General features: G+C 29.1%; 1 protein-coding gene across 2 annotated transcripts in view; it reads left to right on the forward strand.

Moving 5' to 3' along the window:
- Positions 1 to 22,960, forward strand: part of LOC123259139 — a 37,094-nt gene extending 14,134 nt beyond the window's left edge. Inside the window, exons 6-13 of one of the 2 annotated variants that reach the window (XM_044719408.1) lie at positions 6,142 to 6,358; positions 15,799 to 15,960; positions 16,519 to 16,716; positions 17,652 to 17,761; positions 17,833 to 18,167; positions 18,585 to 18,896; positions 21,503 to 21,899; positions 22,671 to 22,960. In XM_044719408.1, the coding sequence (XP_044575343.1) occupies positions 6,142 to 6,358; positions 15,799 to 15,960; positions 16,519 to 16,716; positions 17,652 to 17,761; positions 17,833 to 18,167; positions 18,585 to 18,896; positions 21,503 to 21,899; positions 22,671 to 22,839 (1,900 nt within the window). In that variant the 3' untranslated portion in view covers positions 22,840 to 22,960. The remainder of the gene's footprint in view (positions 1 to 6,141; positions 6,359 to 15,798; positions 15,961 to 16,518; positions 16,717 to 17,651; positions 17,762 to 17,832; positions 18,168 to 18,584; positions 18,897 to 21,502; positions 21,900 to 22,670) is intronic. The other variant, XM_044719409.1, reaches the window with a different exon arrangement.
- Positions 22,961 to 23,598: the final 638 nt, after the last annotated feature.

The following is a 23,598-nucleotide window of genomic DNA, read 5'->3' on the forward strand; positions in this document are numbered from 1 at the left end:
TGACCCTGCAGGGTAGAAAAATTTAACTAACTTTCAAGTTTTTAAATAATATTTATATACATAATTGAATTGTTTAAATTTGTTCAGTAGCATGGCGAATTGAAGATAACTTAAATTATAATTGTAGTTGCTTGCCACTTATCAGATCAGTGTGTTTCAAGTTGCCAAAAAACTTCAAATTTAACGTTTTGCTCTGTAGAATTTTAAAAATACTTGAAATATAATTTTTCGATTGCCGAAAGATGGACGGTGGAGCTAAAAGAAACGTCTCTAGTTCATATTATAGTGTATTAACTTTATGTTTTTTCACCACAAAGCTCAGTATATAGCAGTTTAACGATGACTGAATTGATGAAGACGATCTTGCTGTGTGTTGTACAATTATGGGCGAGCGTACTGAGGACTTATACGCAGTATATCGTTTCCACACGGCTCGCTCTTACAATTAACAGCGGTATGGGGCGGAGCTGACCCTACTGCAGCCACACTAACGAGTCTTACAGTGTTCCTCGGAACGAAACCGCAGGAATCCATAAATACGGTTCATTTTACACTTTAACACATCTACGAGAAATTCAGGCTTTTAATCGATTAATAGAGTGGTAATTGTACGTTTTATTTGTCACTGAATTCATCTTGGAGCGCCTTTGCCTTGATGAAATTCGGAAATGGGCAAAAAATCTGCGAAGAAAATGTGAAAAGTCGGCTTAAATTTCTACTTCAATTACTAAATAAAAAGTCTTACATGTCAACAAATACCAGACATCTTTAATAGTATTAGATGAATTTACACTCCAATTCAATCTCAGTGAATTAAGTCATGATTACCTTATGTACATATTTTATTTATATATGACATGATGACACCTTAGATGATTGTGACATTGTAAGCGTAGAGAGATAGCAGTAAGGGTAGATTTGGGTTGAGTTTAGAGTTGGATGTCGCGTACATGGATCATGGATGCCAAACCAACCGCTGTGACACACACTCACTCCGTGATCGGCATATCAATAGACCAGCCCGTGGCCCACAGCCCCCTCACATATATTACCCACACACACATCTATATACATTATACATTATATATTATATATCAAACAAAACTTTATAGGTGCCTTGCCTAGCTCATGCTTCAGCAACCAACTTTCCCGGATGATAAGAAAATTTTTAAAGTCCTCTAATTCAATTTGAAACTTTCCTCATACTGAGTAGCGCATATATACCGTGTATAAGGCCAAAAATATCCCATAGTAATAATAAAACATTTTGCAAATTCTTTCCGTAATGCTCGAGCTTTTTTTATTTTCATCACTTTGCTTTAACTTCCGGTGGCTGATGTAAATATATATCTGGTGTAATTTTGCGGAGAATATAATGAGAGAAATATCGGAAAATATGCCAATAATTAGACGTGACGCAAATGCCGGGATTTTTCATTTTACCGTTAACGACCGAAATTCCTTTGAAAGCTGAAAATATTATTAGAGAGCTAGTTAAGCTTTTTCGATATTTTATGCTTATTATTACGTTAAGTAACGTAATTATAATTACATGATGGTGATGAGCTTTTAACAATAGATGATTTAGATATTTTGAGGAAATAACCACCACTAATTGCTGGGCTTTTACGGAATTCAGTTATTTTTTCTCTTTTATCAATTAAAAAAAAAAAAAAATATAAAAAGAGGGGAGTGTTTAAAGAGTTATGTATCATCATTATCATATTTTAGTGAACGCTTTACATTTTAAAAGCTTTAGTCTAAAGATAAAATTGCCTTGTCACGATTCAGCAGTTTCACAATAATATTTTTTTTTTTTCACATGATCCCATTAACAAAAATTTTGACGAAAAAAATATAAATGGGTGATTCTCTGTAAGGATGTTTTTCACTGTCCCAGGCATTTTTTTATTGGAAAAATTGTTATTTTGTTACAAAAAAAAATTTGTCACGAAAGTAAAAAAATATTTCTATTCGGAGCATTGAAAACTAAAATGAAATAAATTTTGGTTTTTTTGCTATAAATTCGTAAACCACCGAATTAACAGTCCCCTGGGCTGTCCCATTCCCAAAATTAAAACTTTAAGATTAAATTTTAAGTTATTCGTCCATAATATATAATTTTGTCCATAATGTTTATAAACTTAATTAGTTAACTAACAATCTTCTTCAATAAAAAGTACCGAAAATTAATTTGTTTCATTAAATTCATTAAACCAAAGTTTGTCCCAGGCATTTTAAGAACAGTCCCCTGCCAGAAGTTCAAAGCCAAAAAAAAAATCCAGCGTGTTATTTTACCTTTTGTAAGGTTTATAAGGATCTAACTAGCCTTAAGTTAATAACCATAGGGCTGTTAGCGCTATCGCCATTTTATTTAGTGTCAAAGCACCGTTTGTGCTGGCAATATGTGTTTGGGCCACTTCAAAACTCAGTCCGCTGGCAACTATTTTTATTTATAATTTATTTATAAAATTAGATCCATAAGTCTTAATATTATTCTAATTAATGTAAACATTCATTGAGAACTTGAAAAGTTGAATGCATTGAAATAGTTTGCTTGATTTTTCTCAATTTGATAAAAAAAAACAGTCCCCTGTCATGTTATATGGCAAAAGATACACAAATATCGAAAAAGAAAAAATTAAATCGGCTGTTTATTTATTATGATTAAGCTGATAGTTTTGTAGCCCTTGTTAATTTTTTTTTCTAATAAAATCAAAAATAATTTGTTCGGACATTTTTGTACAGATTTAAGACGTCCTTACAGAAAACCACCCATTTGTTAATTTTGAATGTGAAAAAATTTTTTTCACTGCAATTTTATCAAAAAAATTGAACATTTGGTCACATGAAAGAGTCAAGTATAAAATGTTATTAAAGAGGATGAAAAATTTTTCGAGTGTCCGATTACACTTCACTTTATTGTATTTCAGCTACTTAAAATGCCCGTTAGTTGCATTGAAAGTATCCCTTCTGGAGGGAGCGAGCCTATTCAAGTATAAAATTATCGAACATATGTAGCTTTAGGGTTGCGGTGACCTCAACCCTCAACTTTCGATCAATTAAATCAGCAACGAGTTCCAAAAATTTTTTAAAGAAGCAGCATTGTTGTTAATCGATTTTCTGTAGCTACATAGATTAAAATAAATCCTGAATACAAACCGACATCTTCAATTGATAATAATTGCATGGTAGTTTATTAATAAATAGGAGTTAATTAATTCAGTATAAAACTTTTCAGATAAATATTAAACTCGAATTTATTTTCAGTCTAACTAATGCTTGTAAATTATCAGTAAGTTTGAGGAACTAAAATTGCAAAGCAGTTATAATTCTATACCGAGGATCCCTTTTTACCACCTACGTCATGAAGTTTCTTAGAGCTTCTATACATAGTATAATTTTGCACTCCTTCGCTTCCGCCGTATCCCACTATACCATCTTCTTGCGTATCTATACTTCAGACTACCCTTTGTTACTTGACATCGCCCCCACTTTCAGTCGTAAGTGCATTAGCTGCGATGATAGTTGACTATCAAACATTGTTACGTCGTATTATTTGTTAACCACTTGTTTTTAACTCGCCCACACTTACTCACACCTTCACTCACTCGGTACTCCGACCCTCCAAATAGATAACGATTATTTATTGAGTGTGTACAACCAGTCGAATATCTACCCTGATAATCGACTGTTTAGCTTATCGTACAGCTTTTAAAGGCATCACTATTTATTTTCACTATTTATCATTATTATGTTTTAATTTTTTCCTCAATCAAGCTAAAATTATTCAAAAAATATATCGATTAATTTAGAAATAGTTTTTTATACAACTACATTAAGAGAATAAAAAAATTATTTTTCAATTTTTATTAAAAATTAAATAGAAATATTCTTGAATTAAGAAAAATTGTAAAAAAGCCGATTTTATTACATTTGAAATTTTTTTTGGATTTATAAATTTTTAATTTAAAATCTGTTTAAGGGTGATTCTCTGTAAGGACGTCTTAAATCTGTACAAAAATGTCCGACCAAATTATTTTTGTTTTATTAGAAAAAAACATTAATAAGGGCTACAAAACTATCAGCTTAATCATAATAAATAAACAGCCGATTTAATTTTTTCTTTTTCGATATTTGTGTATCTTTTGCCATATAACATGACAGGGGACTGTTTTTTTTATCAAATTGAGAAAAATCAAGCAAACTATTTCAATGCATTCAACTTTTCAAGTTCTCAATGAATGTTTACATTAATTAGAATAATATTAAGACTTATGGATCCAATTTTATAAATAAATTATAAATAAAAATAGTTGCCAGGGGGCTGAGTTTTGAAGTGGCCCAGACACATATTTCCAGCACAAACGGTGCTTTGACACTAAATAAAATGGCGATAAAGCGCTAACAGCCCTATGGTTATTAACTTAAGGCTAGTTAGATCCTTATAAACCTTACAAAAGGTAAAATAACACGCTGGATTTTTTTTTTGGCTTTGAACTTCTGGCAGAAGACTGTTCTTAAAATGCCTGGGACAAACTTTGGTTTAATGAATTTAATGAAACAAATTACTTTTCGGTACTTTTTATTGAAGAAGATTGTTAGTTAACTAATTAAGTTTATAAATATTATGGACCAAATTGTATATTATGGACGAATAACTTAAAATTTAATCTTAAAGTTTTAATTTTGGGAATGGGACAGCCCAGAGGACTGTTATTTCGGTGGTTTACGAATTTATAGCAAAAAAAACAAAATTTATTTCATTTTAGTTTTCAATGCTCCAAATAGAAATGTTTCTTTACTTTCGTAACAAATTTTTTTTAGTAAAAAAATAACAATTTTTCTAATAAAAAAATTCCTGAGACAGCAAAAAACATCCTTACAGAGAATCACCCTTATACTTGATTCAAAATTAAAATTTTTTTTATTAAATTTAATTCATAATTTTTAAACAAACGTGCATATTTTCTTGGGATAAATAAAAACTCAGCCACCAGATGGCGCGTCAACAAACATCCGTAATACTAATTAATTTCGAAACTTAACTCTCTTGTAAGGAGAAGATTCAGCAGTCATGCACTCTCTGTTGGATATTTTTACTACTATTTTTATTTTAAGCCACACTGAGAGAAAAAATTTCTTTAACAAAAAAGAAATAATAATTTTAAACAGACAACTTGCGAATTTTCTTGAAAACTTTTTTTTTACAAGAAAATTAACGAGAGAAAAATTTTAATTCTTCAGCTAAATAAAATTATTTAAAATTATAAACAAATTAATTTTTATTACATAGCTAATTTTTTTCAAAATTAATTTTTTCTCAGTGTATATTAAGGCCAAAAAAATTTTTAATGAACATTGATTGATCTTTGAATGCTGAAAATTTTCCAGTCGACGTTTTTATAACCAAGCATTCATACAAAATGTAATAAAATACAAGTAAGTAATCGGTATAAATATCAAAAGATAATAAAAAAAAAAAAAAAAAAGTGTAAATGCAATAAAACAATAGCCAATGGATATCAATTAAATTACTAGAGATAAAATCTTACTGCATAGAGAGTAGCCGCAAGTTATTAATCAATTCGGTGAGCATTTGGACGGTTAACATAAATCGCAACGGCACTGTTTGCCCGGATATATACTCTTGATCTCGTCGGATCCGCATAAATGTATATGGATATGCATATACTGGAGGATAGACGTATCTCCTGGCAGGAGAGAAACAGCAACAGTACATCCGTAGTCAGAAATACAGAGAGTAGAGAATGTGCAGTAGATTCAGAGTAGAGCGTGGCAGTGTTGGCTGCGCTGCATAGCAGAATGTATAATATTTCGATGACCCCATACCCAGTCGAGTTTGGATCGTTATGCGATATACCTCCAGCAGCCGAGATTAGGAAACGGTGTGTATGCCGTTGTGATTGTCCATTGATCCGCGACAAACAGAGTAGTATAGAGTAGAGAGTACGGAGTGCAGGTTACGACTACAGAGCAGAGACCAGAGAGCAGAGAGAGAGAGGGGATAAACTCGATAACGATTGCACATTGCGATAATGATAATAACGAGGACAGGTCGTTACGATCATCATTAATGACTCTAAGGGGCTAATCTACGAACCTTTATCTATTTTACAGGGCCGTACGGCTAACTGGACCGTTCGTCACGATGGTCTACAGCATGATAACAGGCGACATGCTGACCTTTGGAATAATATACATGGTTGTGCTATTTGGATTTTCCCAATCATTTCATTTTCTCTATAAAGGATTTCCGAGGGTCAGTTCCTCGCTTTTTCAATCTTATCACTCTACTTGGATGGCCTTGTTTCAAATTACACTCGGTGATTACAGTGTAAGATTATTTTTCCTTTATTTTTTATAACTATAATTTTTAATAGTATATTACACTAAGGCTGGCAATGGCCTGGTCGGCTCGGTGCTCGCTTTTCGAAAGAGTGGGACCCGGGTTCGATCCCAGCACGCACTAATATTTTTCAGTGAGTATAATTAAAAATATGTGCGTTACGTTACGTTGCCAGCCTCTGGAAGTGGCAGAAATAGCCGGGCGGCACACGTCTGACTTGGGCGATCACACATTTAGTTAAGCAACAACTTGAATGGGTGAACACTCTAGTCAACGTTGGCTAGCACACGGAGAGAAATGGATGGCGTTTAACACAATGTTAGTATGGTCTCCAGACCAATACTAAAATAGTATGTATAATATTGCAATTCAGTATTGTAACGAGTCCCATGAGTATGGCGTTATATACTATGTAGTATAGTAATGGTGTTGATGTATTTTTTACACGTATGCATAGCAGGCTTGGCAAGACAGTATGGTCCTGAGACCCATACTACATTGCTGATGATGCAATGGTACTAGCGGTTCCCGCTATAATTTTTGGCGTGTTAAGCAATTAAACTCTCGTGTTACATACAACCAAAACTACACTGATGGAAAGATTTGTTTTTATTTAATAAGGTTAATTAACTATTAATAAATGATTTTTTAACATCATGGGATTTAATAAATATTTATTAAAAGTTAATAAATTATTTATTAAATGTTAATAAATGTTTGTTAACAGTTAACGAATATTTATTAACAGTTAATAAATATTTATTAATGGTCAATTAATATTTGTTAACTGTTAACAAATATTTATTTAAAATAAAAAGCAAAAATAGCAATTTTCTTTTGACACTTTTTATAATTCTATACACTGATAAAAATTGACTTGACTCAAGAGCCAAACTCTTGAACCAAGAATTCCATTTTGAAGAAAATGATTTTCTTGAGTCAAGAGAATAAATTCTTGAGCTAAGAAATTATTCTTGGTCTAAGAAAATTTTCTTGAGTCAAGAATTTATTCTCTTGACTCAAGAAAATCATTTTCTTCAAAATGGATTTCTTGGTTCAAGAGTTTGGCTCTTGAGTCAAGTTAATTTTTTTATCAGTGTAGCTGAAATACATGATAATAATTCAATTCATTGAATAAATTAACGATTTCAATACTTAAAAATATAAAAGATAATTATGAGCTGTGATAAAATTTGGTATTTTATAATAAACGTTAATATAATGTAATATAATTAATGCAAATAATTTATAAAGATGATTTTTGCTTATAAACAATCTTCATATCATATGAAATTGCAAGCGAAACAAATTTACTCAAAAAAATATTTATCAACTGTTAATAAATATTTGTTAACTATTGATAAATACTTATTAACTATTCATAAATGTACTTTCCTCCCAAATAAATATTTATTCAGTGTTAAAAAATATTCATTAAAATTTAATAAATTAAATAATTGTTTTTTAACCCGTTCCTGCCTTTTCTATTAGAATTATATTATCACGGTCGGAAAAATTAGTAAAAGTTAAAATTTTAAAAAGTGCCTAGAAATATAAACAGAAGTACTACAACTACCATCGTAGTATAGAGTTTAAAGGGAGGGGGTAAAGTCAAGAATTAATAGCTACTGAGAGTTAAGAGTATACTGAGAAGAAGTAAGTGGAGAATGACCCGGTAGCTTAATAGTAAAAGCATCCTGACATGTAATCAGGGAGATCCAGGTTCGATTCCTGGCTTGGTTAATTTTTCATGGACTTTTTCAAAAGTTGCTCTTCATTCTCAGTGGCTTTCCATCGTTAATACTTAAAAATTGAGTTGAACAGATACTAGCATTCACCAGCTAACTAGTGTTCAAGTTCGATGGTTACCCATCGACCTAACTCTCCAGGGACGATCTGTCCCAAATTGTTAGTGAAGATGGAATATTACCATCCACTTGAATTAGATTTATACTAGCAGAAAAAAATGACCGTAAAGTCAGGAACGGGTCAAAAAAGAATTATATTATCACGGTCGGAAAAATTAGTAAAAGTTAAATAATTGTCTTCAAATAAATTAAATTATTAATAGTTAAAAAATCCTTCTATCAGTGTATATAAAATAAAAGACCCAGTTACTGACACTGGCCTAGTTATTGACACTTGCAATTTTATTTTAATTAAATAAAACAAATCGACTCTAATAAATTAATAAGTATAATTTTTGAATTATAAATTTTAAGATAATTGGTTTTTTAAGAAAATTTTATTTTTTTAATTAGAATAAATTTTTTTTAAATAATCTCTTTCATATTTTTAATAAGACAGACATAAATTCTTGTAATTTTTTAATTGATTGTTGTTGTTATTTTTCTTCACTAAAACCAATTCATATCAGAGTAAAAATAAAAAAGAAACAATCATGTCATGAAATAATTAATATCATTTTTCATTTATATAATATATTTCGGACATAACCTTCGTCTATAATTAAATAAACATTGTTGTTACTCCAATGGTGTTGTAGCTAATATCACAATATTGGCTAGGTCTACCTGCCAAAAGAATCCACAGATTCGGTAGAATCTGGCGCCAAGTTCCGTTCAAATCTGCTGTAAACGGAGCGCCAGACTACCGACTGTGTTTACTGTAAGCAGAACGGTATTTTGAGGTTGCAAAATTTTATTTAATTCCACGGTACTTTTTTTTCCTAAATTGTATATTATAACAGTAATTCATACTTTATTTGACTGTTATTAATTAATTATATTCACTTATAACAATTAATCTACTTGAAATTATTAAATTTAATCAGCACAAACTATAGCAACGCAAAAATTTCGATCCTGACTTTTTTTCGATGGGCAAAGTGATCTGCCACAGACTAAATAATTCGAGAATGCATAGTAATCCTTCATTAGATGAGAAACTACAGTTAAAAAAATATATTTCACAGCTTGCATCTACACCCGCCAGGGTGCGCTAGAATTATTTTTACATAAACTGTAGTTTCAAGGGGATAGTTTGCTATAAAAAATGCAACCAACGCGAGACTTAAGTTGGTACCAATTGTAAATTTTTATTATAATTACAAAAAATACTAAAATCCGAACAAAAACAGTTTCACTGTAAAAAAATCGCGCCAAATCCACGTTCATAAGACTATTAAGAAAAAAAAATTTGTTTTTTTCTTTACAAAAATATATAAAATAAAAAAATTAAAAAATCCAAGTAACCGATATGATTACTTATGATTTTCGGAAATTAAAAAAAATTTTGTTATAAATTTAAAAATTAAGAAAAAAATTTTGGAACGTACTTGGTGTGCGTCATTGTGTATTTCAATTTTTTTAAAGTCCTAGTAAATAGATTTTACGAATTTCATTAAAAGTAAAATATTTTGCAACCGCGCACACTAAATACGTTCCAAATTTTTTTTTTTTAATTTTTAAATTTATTGTACATACGGCAAGCCAGTATGGGCCTGACGGCCATACTATTATTGCGGCATTCGCGATAACTATCGCCAATGTCACCATTCCCGCAATGGTCGAATAATCTATGTGTACAATTTAATAATGGACAAAAATCTTCGATACCATACTGTATGGCGTTCTCGCCCATACTGGTATAGTGGTATCTACCATCCATTTCTCTCCGTGCACGAGGGATCTCTGCACACTAGGAGAGGGGCCTAATGCTCCAGTGGTCGATAAAGAAGAGTTTCTTATCAATCACTGTAGACTTAGCCCAGCTCCGATTGTACTATCATGGGTTTTCTCTGTGGTTTCCCCATGATTCTGTTCCAACAGCCTGAGAAGGTGAGGTTCAGGGTGAATACGGTACAGAAAGCACAAGTCGGTCCACAGCCGCAATAAAGAGGGAGATATAGAGTGGAGATAAAGTGGGGATATCAACCTTGTAAAAACCAGATAACGGTATACAAGTAAAACTCAAAAATAAATAAAATAGTATATTACACTACTAGGATAGAAAGTTTGAGATTTTTGCACTGCGCGCCATCACGGCGCTCACTCTAATAGAAGGATTTCTTAGTATTTAAGAAATCATTTCTTAAACATCATTTCTTAGTATTTAAAAAATTTTTCTTAAACACTAAGAAATACTATAAATACTAAGAAATATTTCTTAAATACTAAGAAATATTTTTTAAATACTAAGAAATCATGTTTAAAAAATGATTTCTCAAATACAAAGAAATCTTCTTAAATGCTAAAAAATCCTTCTATCAGTGCAATTCAGAGCTATTAAACTTCTGCCCGTGTGGTGTATACTATTTTACTTTATAGCCAGTCGAAAGTACGTTAAATATTTAATGTACTGTATCGAAAAAAAATTGATGCCTGCCCCCGACATTTGCGACATGCGGGGAGCGAGTATTGCTGGTTGGGGGAAGGGGCAAAAAAAAATTAATGTAGATAGTTAACAAACATTTTATTTCAAAAGTTTTTAGATTAAATAAAACTGAAATTTTTTAAATTCAACAAACTAAATTTAACAAATTAAATTCCTCAGTTAATATCATTTTTTTGAATGATTCTTTATTAAAATAAAGTTGATCTATTTTACACACTGCCAAATTGTATTTTAGTACCAATCATAAATAACTAGCGTAAACAAAGCATACACATACACTGAAAAAAAAAATTCTTGCCTGAAGTGTAAATTTTCTTGGCTCAAGAAAATATTAAGGAAGGTTGAAAATTTCTTGAATGAAGTCAAAGTTTCTCGAACCAAGAAAATTTTCTTGAGTCAAGAAAATTTTTTCTTGCTCCAAAATAATTTTCGTTTTCCTTAAAATTTTCTTGGCGCAAGAAATTTGTTTTTTGTGTGTAAAAAAAATGTTCTTGAATTAAGTGTATAGTTTGAAGAACTTAATCTTCTTGATTTGAATAGAAAAATTTTTGAACTAATAAATTTTTCTTGATTTAAGGAAATTTTACTTGATTCAAGAATTTTTCGTCTTGATTTTAAAAAATTACCCTCTTTAAAATCATTTTCTTTGTTCAAGAATTTTTCTCTCGAATCAAGTTAATTTTTTTTTTCAGTGCAATTAGTAACAAATGACTAATGTCAGTCGGGGTAATTAAAACATTTGTTGCTCTCGCTGTTACAGAGGGTGAATGTTCAGCTTTACTAATGCACGAATCTTTAACTTTCTGCCTTGAAATAGGTGCAAAAGATGCGTATTTTCGACCGAGGTATAAAGAAAAAATAAATAATTACGGTTTTAGATTATTTATAACAGTATTTATTAATTATTATTCGTCGTGTGTGATAGATGAAGTAAGAAGGGACATATAAAGAAAGTATAAATATGTTGAAAACTGAGATAGAATTAAGTGCAAGCGCAAGAAAATGTAAGCAATTAATAAGAACAAAGATACAGTTTTGTAAAATGCTTACTGTGATACAAATAAAATTATATTCTATTCTAATTATTGTTCATCATAACAGAGTACTAATTGCATATTAATACCCATTCTATACATCATAAATGTACTCTGAAATTGATATAATCTGTTTTAAAATTTTTAAAACGTAGAATAGCATTGTTTATACGGGCTTGGTTATTATTATCAAAGCTATTAGCTTTCTAATAAGCTGCTTTGTACTTGTTAGTATGCTTAAATGTATGATTGGTATTGGATTTGTAAGGTAGTTTTTATAAATGGGCTTTAGTGATCATGTCAGTAAAAGATATATAATTTAATAGAAATTTATTCCCGCTAATATATATATGTATATTACTTTATTGATAATATTTACAAAAACAATAATGACTAACAGCTTACAGTAATTATTTGTTTGTCAATAAAAGGTACAAATTTATTTGACTTTTCTGATAATACAAAATTTAATTATAAAAATTTCTTTTAAAATATTAATAATAATTAATAAAAATTAAATCTTTTAAAAATTTTTGTTAGTCTATACTGAGTCCGTCATTATAAATATTTACAATTTTATATTTTTTCCAAAGTTAATATTATCAAAATTACTAAATTTTTTTTAAATATATATTTTTAAAGTCTAGATTAAATTTATCATTAATAAATAAAAAAAAAAAAAATTGCTTTAAGTATTATTTAAATAAAAAAAAATATAAATTTTACTAAAAATTCAGTTTTTTTTAATTATTTTTAAAAACTTTTTATCAGAAAAATACATAAATCAGAAATGAACGTATGATTGTACTCAGCTTGATTGTATAATACATGGTTCTATGTTTAGTACAAATACGTATTTTATCAGAAGTTTTGTTCGGTTTGTTATAAAAGAGCATCTCTGTAAGCCATGTAAACTCTCCGCTGTCCATTATTAATAACTATCATGTAATTTGTTTTAAATTAAAATTTTAGCGTAATAATTTGCACAGCATACACTAAAGTTCAATTAATAGAGTAAATGCAAAAGGTATACACGACGGTTATTAGCAAATATTTAAACGAACTTGAGTAATAACACAAATAATCGGGAAAATGAATTAGTCATTACCCGTTACTGACCCAACGCTGTGAATAAACTTTATTATTTTAATGTATATTTATTGACTAGATACACAACACAAATTCACGCAACCAATTATTCTCGTTGTGATATTCGCTTCCTTGATTTTCAACAAAAATTTTCACAAAAATGCGGAATTATTAAATACTCGCGAATTATAAAAATTAAGTACAAGAATTAAAGTATTTACTGTTTTTATACTATTACAAAAATAAAATACAAATGTAAAATATTTTTTTATAGAAACGATAAGCTGTTTATTTAATTCTTTAATAGCATTAAATTTATTTACCTGAAAAAGCTTTATGTAGAATGAAATCGTAGAATGAAGCTAAAATATTTTTCTGATAAAAGCTGTAGGAAGTTATGAATAGGATTAATAATAAAAAAGTGAAAAACAATATTATTATCCACATAGAGTGATTCAAATAGAATCTTTATTTAAAAAGGAATCGTATCGAGAGAAGTGTCGTTACTTGACAGAGTTTAGTCGCAGACTGACTATAATATTAAAAACTATTTTTTTGTGAGGTCTAACCCTCTGTATTGTCCTTAGTAAAACACATGTTTTTCTTCTTAACTAAGACCGTAATATTTGGCTGTACTGTACAGTGTAAAATAGAGAGTCCTTTGTATAACTCAAGTACCTAAGGTCATAAAATCAAGCCTATACAGGCTTTCTTATTCTAGCTGCACAAATGTGCCTTAAATGTGTTTTTCACATTTAAAAACTAATAAAAGAAAATACGTTATTTTTCTAAAATAAATATTTCTAAGCACTAAATATCTAAATATAAAACTAAAAGTTTGTAACTGGAATTTATTTTTGCTCAGAAAATCCAACAAAAGCTTTTAAAAAAAAATTTAAAAAAAATATATTTATTGTAAAGTTCAGATTTTTTTATTTTTATTCAAAGAATATTTAAAGCAAAAAATTTTTTTTTAATTATTTATTAATAACAAATTTAATCTAAATTTTAAAAATAAATATTTTAAAAAAATTTGGTAATTTTGATACGTCGAAAAAAAATAAAAAATAAATTTATTAAACTAGTGATTTTTATTTATCCTCTAAAATTCAATATAAAAATTTCAACCATCAACTTTACGAGTTTGTTATTACACGAAGGCGTTATAAATAAAGTTTAGTTAAAATTTTTTTGCTCGTTAATTCAATAAAAAATATATTCATCATGCAGAAGATTTAGTATGGCGAAACTGACGGTAACATCTAAACTTCCTGGCGCGAAATGAAAGAAAAATTTTATTAGTCCGCGTGAGCTTTTGGTATTACGATCGGGCCAGTCACGGGTCGACGACTAGACGCGAACCGATGAAATATCGCCCGTCCGCTGAAAATATTGCTCGGTTCCGCGATCCGCTTAAACCCGATCCGACACTCGGGGTAACTCGACGCCTCAAGAATAAGGACTCGATGGATTACATTTGCCAACATATATATATGTTTATACTGCGATGACAGGTTGACGAATTTCAGAGGAATAATAATAAAAAAATAATTTTATTTTTTAACAACAAATCGCGTTAATAATGCCAAAAGAGCATAAAAAAAATTTTTTTTCTCCAATCAACTAAGAAATGTATAAAAATGAAAATCTAATTGAAAAACGCAAAAAAAAATTTTTTTCAGCATACGCCCTTTTGGCTATAAGAAAAAAAAAATTTAAAGCCAAAAAGGGTTGTATGAAAAAAAAGAAAAATTGATTCTTGGAAGTGAGACTGAAAACTCTAACACATTCCAATTTTTTTTAATTTTCAATTTTTCGTATTTTGTAATAATTCACTGAAAAAAAAATATTAAAAGAAAATTTTTTGCTTTTCCTAACAAAAATTGACAATTTCGAAAAATTGGACTATAATAGTATTTTCAGTTCAATCCCGTGTGAAAATCATCTAATATGATGATGAGGTTCATTATAAATATCATCATGAATCTTATATTTTGACACAAATATGAGATTCATATAAAAACCATATCAATACACATTTGAAACCCGTGATAAGTAAAATACTTATGGGAACGAACTTTTTTTCAAATATGTTAGTAAAATTTTAATTTTTTCTGTTAATCAGAGGAACTGTATAACAGTTGAGAGAAATAGTATTTTATCATACACTATACTGTTGAACTAGTTTACTTTCTTCCTTTATTTTCTTAACTTAAAAGAATATTTTTAGAAAAACATTAACTATCTTGGTTTAAAATAATTTTTGACTGAAAAAATTTTTTCGTCTTAAGATAACAATTTTTTATTTTGAAAAAAATTTGAATCCTCCTGAAAATTTCTTTAATTCAATTAATTTGCATTATTTCCTGTATATAGTTATGACTCAATAATTTTATATCACGATTTAAAAAGGCTAACAATATCACTGTGATATCATTATGATTTTATGTAGATATGACCATAACTTTATTATGAATTCATGTTGATATAATGATTTCATAATAAAATTATGATATCTTTCACCAACAAGAAAAAAAAAATTATATAATCTAGTTAAAAAAAACAATTTGTTCCCGTAAATATTTTACTTATTACGGGTATCGAATGTATATTAATATGGCTTTTATATGAATCGGGTATTTCCAAAAATCATTTTTTTATTAGATCTCGACGTTTGGAGGTTCTTAGAAACTACTTACTATTTTTTCACATACGCACTTATTGGTCTTAAGAATTTTTTTTCTTAAAACCGAAACGGCGTATGTTGAAAAAAATTTTTAAATTCCCGCTAAGAAAATTGAAAATTTAAAAAAATCGGGAAATTGTTGTTTTTTTTTTGCGTTTTTCAACCAGATTTTCACTTTTATACATTCCCTAGTTGATTAGAGAAAAAACATTTTTTTTACACGACCTTTTAGCATTAGTAACGCAAAATATTTATATTTTCAGTACTCGGATTTGAGCGATACAACCTACCCAAATTTAAGCAAAACAGTATTTGCTATTTTTATGGTCCTTGTACCAATTTTATTGCTCAACATGTTAATTGCTATGATGGGTAATACATACGCTCATGTTATTGAACAAAGTGAAAAGGAATGGATGAAACAGGTAATTTTTAATTCTATTTCAATTTATACTGATGTGCGCGTCACTCAGCTACTGAAATAATTGATTAAACTTTCAACGATTAAACGACATTCCATTTTTTTATATTTTTAAAAAATAAAAAAAAAACACTATTTAATGGAAAATATTTTAGACTAATCGTTCAGCACTTACGAAAAAATTTTTAGTTATAATTCAATAATAATGAAAATAAATCTTAATAAAAGTCAATTAAGCTATTTAATACTTCAATTGACTCGACTGTAATGTTCACTGCATATTTTTATTTTCAAATATGAATTTATTAAAATACTTTAATATACTTCTCTGGTTGTAATAAAACATTTAATTTTATAAATGACTTTCTTTAATTAAGAAAAAATCAATTAATTATATTAACGATATGTTTAACTTTAGCTTTATTTGAAAAACTACCTTTATGATAAATTAAACAGGGATAAATTTATGTCTTTAGAAGAGAAACACTTAAATATTAAATTGACTCGACAGTCGATATTTATATTAAACCGCTGAACAAGTGACGTTATATGAATTTTTTAGTGGGCGAAAATAGTGGTATCACTAGAGCGCGCAGTGTCGCAAAAAGACGCTCACAATTATTTGCAAGAATACAGCATAAAATTAGGTCCCGGAGATGACCCAAATAATCCAGCCTCCGAGCAGCGAGGTGTCATGGTGATTAAAAGTAAATCTAAAACCCGTGCCAGACAGAGAAAAGGCGCACTGGCTAATTGGAAGGTCAGTACTTGCTTATATATTAAATTTCTTTACAATTTCTGCTAAGCTCACATTTAAAAATAATTTTTTTTTCACATTTTAGATAAATTTTTAAAAAATTATAAAATAGTAAATCTTAAAAATTTACTTACAAAATTTTCAAAATAAATAATATTAATGCAGTTAAAAATTATCTTCAACTAAGGTAAAAGACCCAGTTATTGACACTGGCCTAGTTGATTGACACTTGCAATTTTATTCTAATTAAAGAAATAAAATTTTCTCAGAAATTATATTTATTAATTTATTATAGTCGATTTGTTTTATTTAATTAAAATAAAATTGCAAGTGTCAATAACTGGGTCTTTTACCTTATATTAAAAAAATTCTATGGAAAAAAATTTTTTTTGAATATTTCTTTGAAAATTTTAGAAGCTTTTAAAGAAGAAAAATTTTTTTTAACAAAATTTTAAGAGTTCCCCGTTTTGCCCTTCCGTCTCCTTCATGATTTTAAAATATTAAAATATTCTTAAATAAATTAGATTAATTAAATTAGACTAAAAGCGAAAAATAATAAATAAATTTAAAAATAATTGGTTTTTTACACTTTAAATAAATTTTAAAAAAATTATAAAATAGTAAATCTTAGAAATTTACTTACAAAATTTTAAAAATAAATAATATTAATTTTTAATGCAGTTAAAAATTATCTTCAACTATATTAAAAAAATTCTATGGAAAAAAATTTTTTTTGAATATTTATTAGAAAATTTTGGGAGCTTTAAAAGAAGAAAAATTTTTTTTAACAAAATTTTAAGAGTTCCCCGTTTTGTCCTTCACTTTATGATTTTAAAATATTAAAATATCCTTAAATAAATTAGATTAATTAAATTAGACTAAAAGCGCAAAATAAAAATATTTTTGTAAAAATTTATCTTTTAATCTTAAAAAAAAAGCGAGTAGGAAAAGTGACAATAAACGCCCTCCGTAAGCGAGGAATGACCGGGGAAGAATTGAGGTGCATAATGTGGGGCCGGGCTTCGATTTCTACCCCAGTCCGAGCCAGGTAAACCTAAGCCACAACACTCGACATATCCTCCCGGTAGTTACCAATCTGGAGCTTTTATTTGTATTCAGCCCGCACTTGAACGAGCGAGAAATCTCGGGGTTGCCAGCAGCATCAGTGATGGGAGGAGCATCGGTACCTCCGCAGCCGCTCGTACCGGCACCGACGTTACCACCTGGTTTTGGGGATGCTCTCACAGCAGCTCTGGACGTGATGGCCTTTGCCCAAGACATTGACCCGAGTAGCGGAGCCGAAGGAATAACAAGCACCGGATACTTAATATCGGACGGGCATCAGTCAAAAGGTCTGCCAATGACAATCACTGAATCCTCGATATCTCCAACAACTGTTATTGAGATGGATATAAATAAAACTCCGGATGCGATAGACTGTCCTACGAGCTATAGTATGTATCCGCCGGAGATTAGTACTGGACATAAAAGATCTGAAAAGCAATTGAGGATAAGACTCTTTTTGTATTTATTTATCAGAATGTATTGTGTACATCTTTTTGCGTAGCCTCGGGCTCGACATCGGGGCCACGGAAATTGAGTTTTCATTTATGAATCTCCAGTACAGCACAGTAGCATGTACCATGTACCACGTAGCATCTATCGTGTATAGTATATCGTATATCGTATATCGTAGATTTACTCTTTCTCTCTTTGGATCCTGAACAGTTCACTAGCATATGTGTACGATATACACCCACACAGTATAGTAGTTTTGTGCTTTTACTTGATATGACCGTCTGGAAATGCTCTAGCTCTAGTTTTCCTATTTCTGTGCCTTTTGACCTCATGATACGACGAATCTTTCATAGGAAATCCCATTAGTGGAGTTGCCCGGGTAGATCAGAATCGACTCAATGGGCCACCACCTGAAGACAGCGCCAAGAGCGACCCGGATCCTTTGCTGAATCTGGTGATTGCCTCGGAAAGCCCCGAGTCCCAACACGAGGCTCTGCTCAGGATGGCCGAGGAGGCCAGAATTTCCAGCGAAGTTAGAGTTAAGCTCGATGCCTCCGTTTTAGAGTCCTTTGGCCTGGGACTCGCTCCGGCCGAGATCCTTGCTCAGGCACCTGTTACTGAAAAGGACAAACTCTTTGAAGAGTCCAGCGACGATATTTGTGGAAGTAAGTCCTTTCTTAAGCTTCATTTGCTTAATTACTAGCATTTAGCCAAATTTATAGCTCTAGGTACGAATTTTATAAATTTTTTATTCTAATAAAGTTATAATAGGTTTATACTGAATATAACTCGGGTTTTATTAGCGTTAAATTTACTGATGATGTTAAATTCATCAGAATATACGATTTGAGATCTTTTAATCAGTTCGATCGGTATTTAAATGAAATTTATTATTGAAATTGACGGTAATTTTCATCAGAAATGAATTCACCAACTTTCGAAGTTTAAAGCTAAATTTATTTTTGTAAATTAATTAAATATTACATTCATCAAGCAGGATATTGGTATTTTATTCTTGGTTGGTAATGTCAAAGTTTATTTAATTATTTTTTCAATTCATCAGGATATTAGAAATATAATTTTAATGGTACTTTATTGAGGAAAATTAATCGAGAATTAAAAAAAAAAAAAAAAACTTTCCAAATCAAAAAATTTTTATTACTTAACAAGTAAACTCGTGAGAATAATGTTGAAAATGTATTGCCTTCAGCTGACGAAAAGTTTATAGGTATTGAATTCCTAAATTGGTCCGAAATTTATCGTATACAAAGGAATATTCAACGAACTTTTCATTCAATTTTTTGTTTATGTAATACGAAAACTCTAGCAGTGAGTGATTTTATCGGAATTGATAATAAAAATTGAATTTGTGAAGCTATAACAAACAAAAAAAAAACTCTATGACATACAGCTGTCGACTTGACAAAGGGTTTTTGTCAAGAGAATATGATGCCCTATAAAGCTGGACGATTGGTAGATTCTAAAATTTTTAGGTCGGAAAAAAAAATGATAATAGAGAAAAATATGTTTTTGTGCTTTAATTAATGCTTACGTTGATTTTGGGTTCGTTATATCGATTAGGTAACCATGTAATTATATTAATTATCTATAAAATTTAGAGAATTTTTATTTCATACTTTTTACTCACTGAATGATAAATAAGAAACTTTTGGCTTAATGATTTTTTTATGTTTATAATCACACTGTACATAGTTTGGATAATTTTTAAATAAATTTAAAAAATAATAGTGCTATCACAGGATCAATTATAAATAATTTAGTGGGCAAATGTGACCGAACAAATTTATAGAACCAAAAAACTATTAAAAACTCCAAAAACTTAACATAAAAAATTGACTATCACTGAAAAATATATAAAACCGTGAAAAAGCACTAATTCTTGTCCCGACCTTTCTAATGATACCAAATTAAACTATAAAAATTTGTTTAGAAGTAATAATATGCTCGTCACAAAATTTTCCTTTCTCAATTATTTAAATCATAAATAACTATCGCTGAGAAAATATCAAACCCAATTTACGATAAAGAAATACCCGTTGAAAAATTTTTCTTAGTCTCTTAATTTTATAAATTAATTTTTGACCTATAACCACATTCACGTGTACAAAAGAAAATAAATAAATAAACAAATTTTGTTTATCGCTAAATTCGAATCTATTTAAAACTACTTCGAAAACTTATCGTAATAAATAAACTATTTTAGAAAATCATAGGGAACATTGAAAAGGCACTAATTCAGGTCTCAATCTTTCTAATAACGATACTAAATTTCATTTAAAAACTAATTTTATCATACACTGATAAAAGGATTTGTTTATAGTTAAAAATATTTGTTAATATTTAACAAATCATTTATTAGAGACCATTTTTTAGTCCTTAAAAAATATTTCTCAGTATTTAAAAAGATTTATTAATATTTAATAAATGAATATTAGATTTATTAAATACAAACAAATCATTTTAAATACTAAGAAATATTTGTTTAATACTAAAAAGTGGTCTCTAATAAATGATTTCTTAACTATTAACAAATCTTTTTTAATACAAATAAATCCTTCTATCAGTGTATAATTACACGAGGCAAATTTTTTCTTATTCTTTTAATTTTATAGACTAGCAACCGGCAGTCACTATATGACTGCCGAGAATTGTGAACTATAAATAAATAAAATTTTGGTTAATTAAATAATGACTTTTGTTAAATTGCACTGTACTTCCTTAACTATTGACGTTTTTAAAGATATAAGCTCATCTCGACGTTACACTCATCAAGAGCTTTCATTTGAGTACCCACATGCATTTTGATATATTTTTCACATACTCATATATATAATATATATTAATATATGAAAAATTGAAGTGGGTACTCAAATGAAAGGTCTCGATGAGTGTTATGTCGGGATGAGCTTATATTTTTAAAAATGTCAATAGTTTACAAGATATTAAGTCATTTCTTAATTATGTAGCTAGAGATAGAGCATTTTCGAATGCAGCCTCAATATTTATCATTATAAATTAATTATCGCTGGGAATGATATGAAACTTTGAGAAGGTACAAATTCAAGTTAAGACCTTTGCAATGACACTAAATTTTACTAAAAAAATCGTATGACTATGCAGGACACAAAATTGTTCTTATTCTCTTAATAATATAGATTATAAAAATTTGTAGACTAAAAAATTAAAAAATTTTTTAAATAAAACTTGATAAAACCTTTTCGAAGATATTTATTTTGTTTCAATTTCGAAGGCAATCTATTGGGTACGGACTCAAGACTGAGGAGAATAAAATCAGCGAGCATGAGATACAAGAAAGAAACAAACTCAGTGGATGAGAATAAACAGAACGGCGTTGGTGTCAGGTTGTTTGATTATTATTCTTCATCAGAAGAAAATCCCCCGAGTGGTGTTATACTTACAAACGGTTGTGTAAACGAATCTACTTCAAAGGTGAAAAAGACAACAGTGTCATCTGCGTCGTCATCGTCGGATATGAACCGAGAAAATAAACCCGAGCGAGTGAAATCAGACGTTAAAGACGCTCGTTGGGAAAATGAGAAGCTTGAGACGGCTACCAGGGACGAAAAGAATCACCCGCAAAACGTCAATAAAAATCACAAACGTCGTGCTAAAACTGCTAAAAACAGGTAACTACTGCACTAAAATCTCTCTTCTAAACAACTTTACTATACATAACATCAACTAAAGTCATATCATACAAACCGACGAGCACGATAACGCGGCTATTTTATTTTCGTCTCTTTTTCCTCAACTCGTTCTCGTTCATGTTCTCGTTCTCGGCTGTTAGTGCGGACTTGCTCTGCACTACTGCACGGGCTGGTCTTAAGAATATTGCACGCGATCTTGTTCGCCACTTGAAGCAAGAAATATTTTAAAATATTTCAAGAGAAAATTATTTTTAAAAATAATCTTGGTGAGAAAAAAAGGATAAATGAGTAGTCGAGTGTAATAATAACCATAATAATAATAATAAATAAAAAAAATTTAAGTAAAATAAAAACATTGTTTCGGGTCGAGAATACTACTTGCTTGTGGCCTCGTATTTTTACAACCAACTAAAAATAAAAACTAAAGAAAACAATGTCAAGTTAAAAAGAGAAAATGAGAAACGGAGAATCCAACAGCCATACAACCAGCAACTGCTAACCGTCATAAACAAAATTTTCTTTCACTACCCAACCAACCAACCAACTACCAGCCAACCCAACCAAATACACCCTGACTCGTTTGTCTGAATTTACCGAATAATTTTATGCCTCATATTATTCTGCTCAAAGATTACACTCTGTAAAATAACAACTATAATATTATTCTTTTTTTTTTGTCACTAATTTTTACTGAAAAAGTTAAATTTCTCTTTTTATTATGATTATTATTTCACATTTTTTTTCCAACAGAGTATCGCCGAAAGAAGTTAATACCAGGGGAAGCAACGATAGTCAGCAAAAAGAAACTACTTCAACTCCCGCCTCACCTACGGATCCCCTTGAGCCGTGGAGCACTCGCGGGATCAGCGACATGAACACAATATTGGCTTGGCGAGAAAATGGAATGGATAGTCCTTAATTGACTATATGAATCACGAAATCTTTTAGGTTGCTGCACGAATTAAGACTTTTATTTAATGTGACTGTTGTGTCTTCAGATGTGGAAGTACGCTTTGTTGAAAAAGTAATTTTTTGGTAAATTATCTGTTTGTTTTTTATTTAATCTTTATTGTTAATTTTTAATACTAAAAATTGTATTTAATTAAAAAATAAATAAACTAGAAATTTAAATTAATCTATTAAAATTTTTTTGAATTTGATTGAATATTTGCATAAAATAAAATGAAAGATAATTACAAAGAGCCAAAATTAGTCCTTAAAAATTTTTTTGCAACTTATTTTATAGCTATTTAATTTTACAGTGTAAATTAATACAATTATTTATTTAATTATGTTATTTTTTATATAAAAACTTTAAATATAAAAAAAAATAATTTTATTTCTTGTTTCATTTTAATTGCATTAATTTTACAATTATTTAAATAAATAAATTAGTTATAAAAAATTAAAAATTTTTCTAATTTTTTTTTTTTATAATTTATTTATTAAAAATAATATAAAAATGATCAAATGTCTCTTAATTTCATTATTAAATTCTAAAGAGCAGAAAAATTTTTTTGCAACTTATTTTATAGCTATTTAATTTTATTGTAAATTAATACAATTGTTTATTTAATTATGTTATTTTTTATTTCAAAATTTTAAATATCAAAATAAATTAATTTGATTTCTTGTTACATTTTAATTGCATTAATTTTACAATTTTTTAAATAAATAA

Source organism: Cotesia glomerata, linkage group LG2 (genome assembly GCF_020080835.1).
Source record: "Cotesia glomerata isolate CgM1 linkage group LG2, MPM_Cglom_v2.3, whole genome shotgun sequence".
Taxonomy (NCBI): Eukaryota; Metazoa; Arthropoda; class Insecta; order Hymenoptera; family Braconidae; genus Cotesia; species Cotesia glomerata.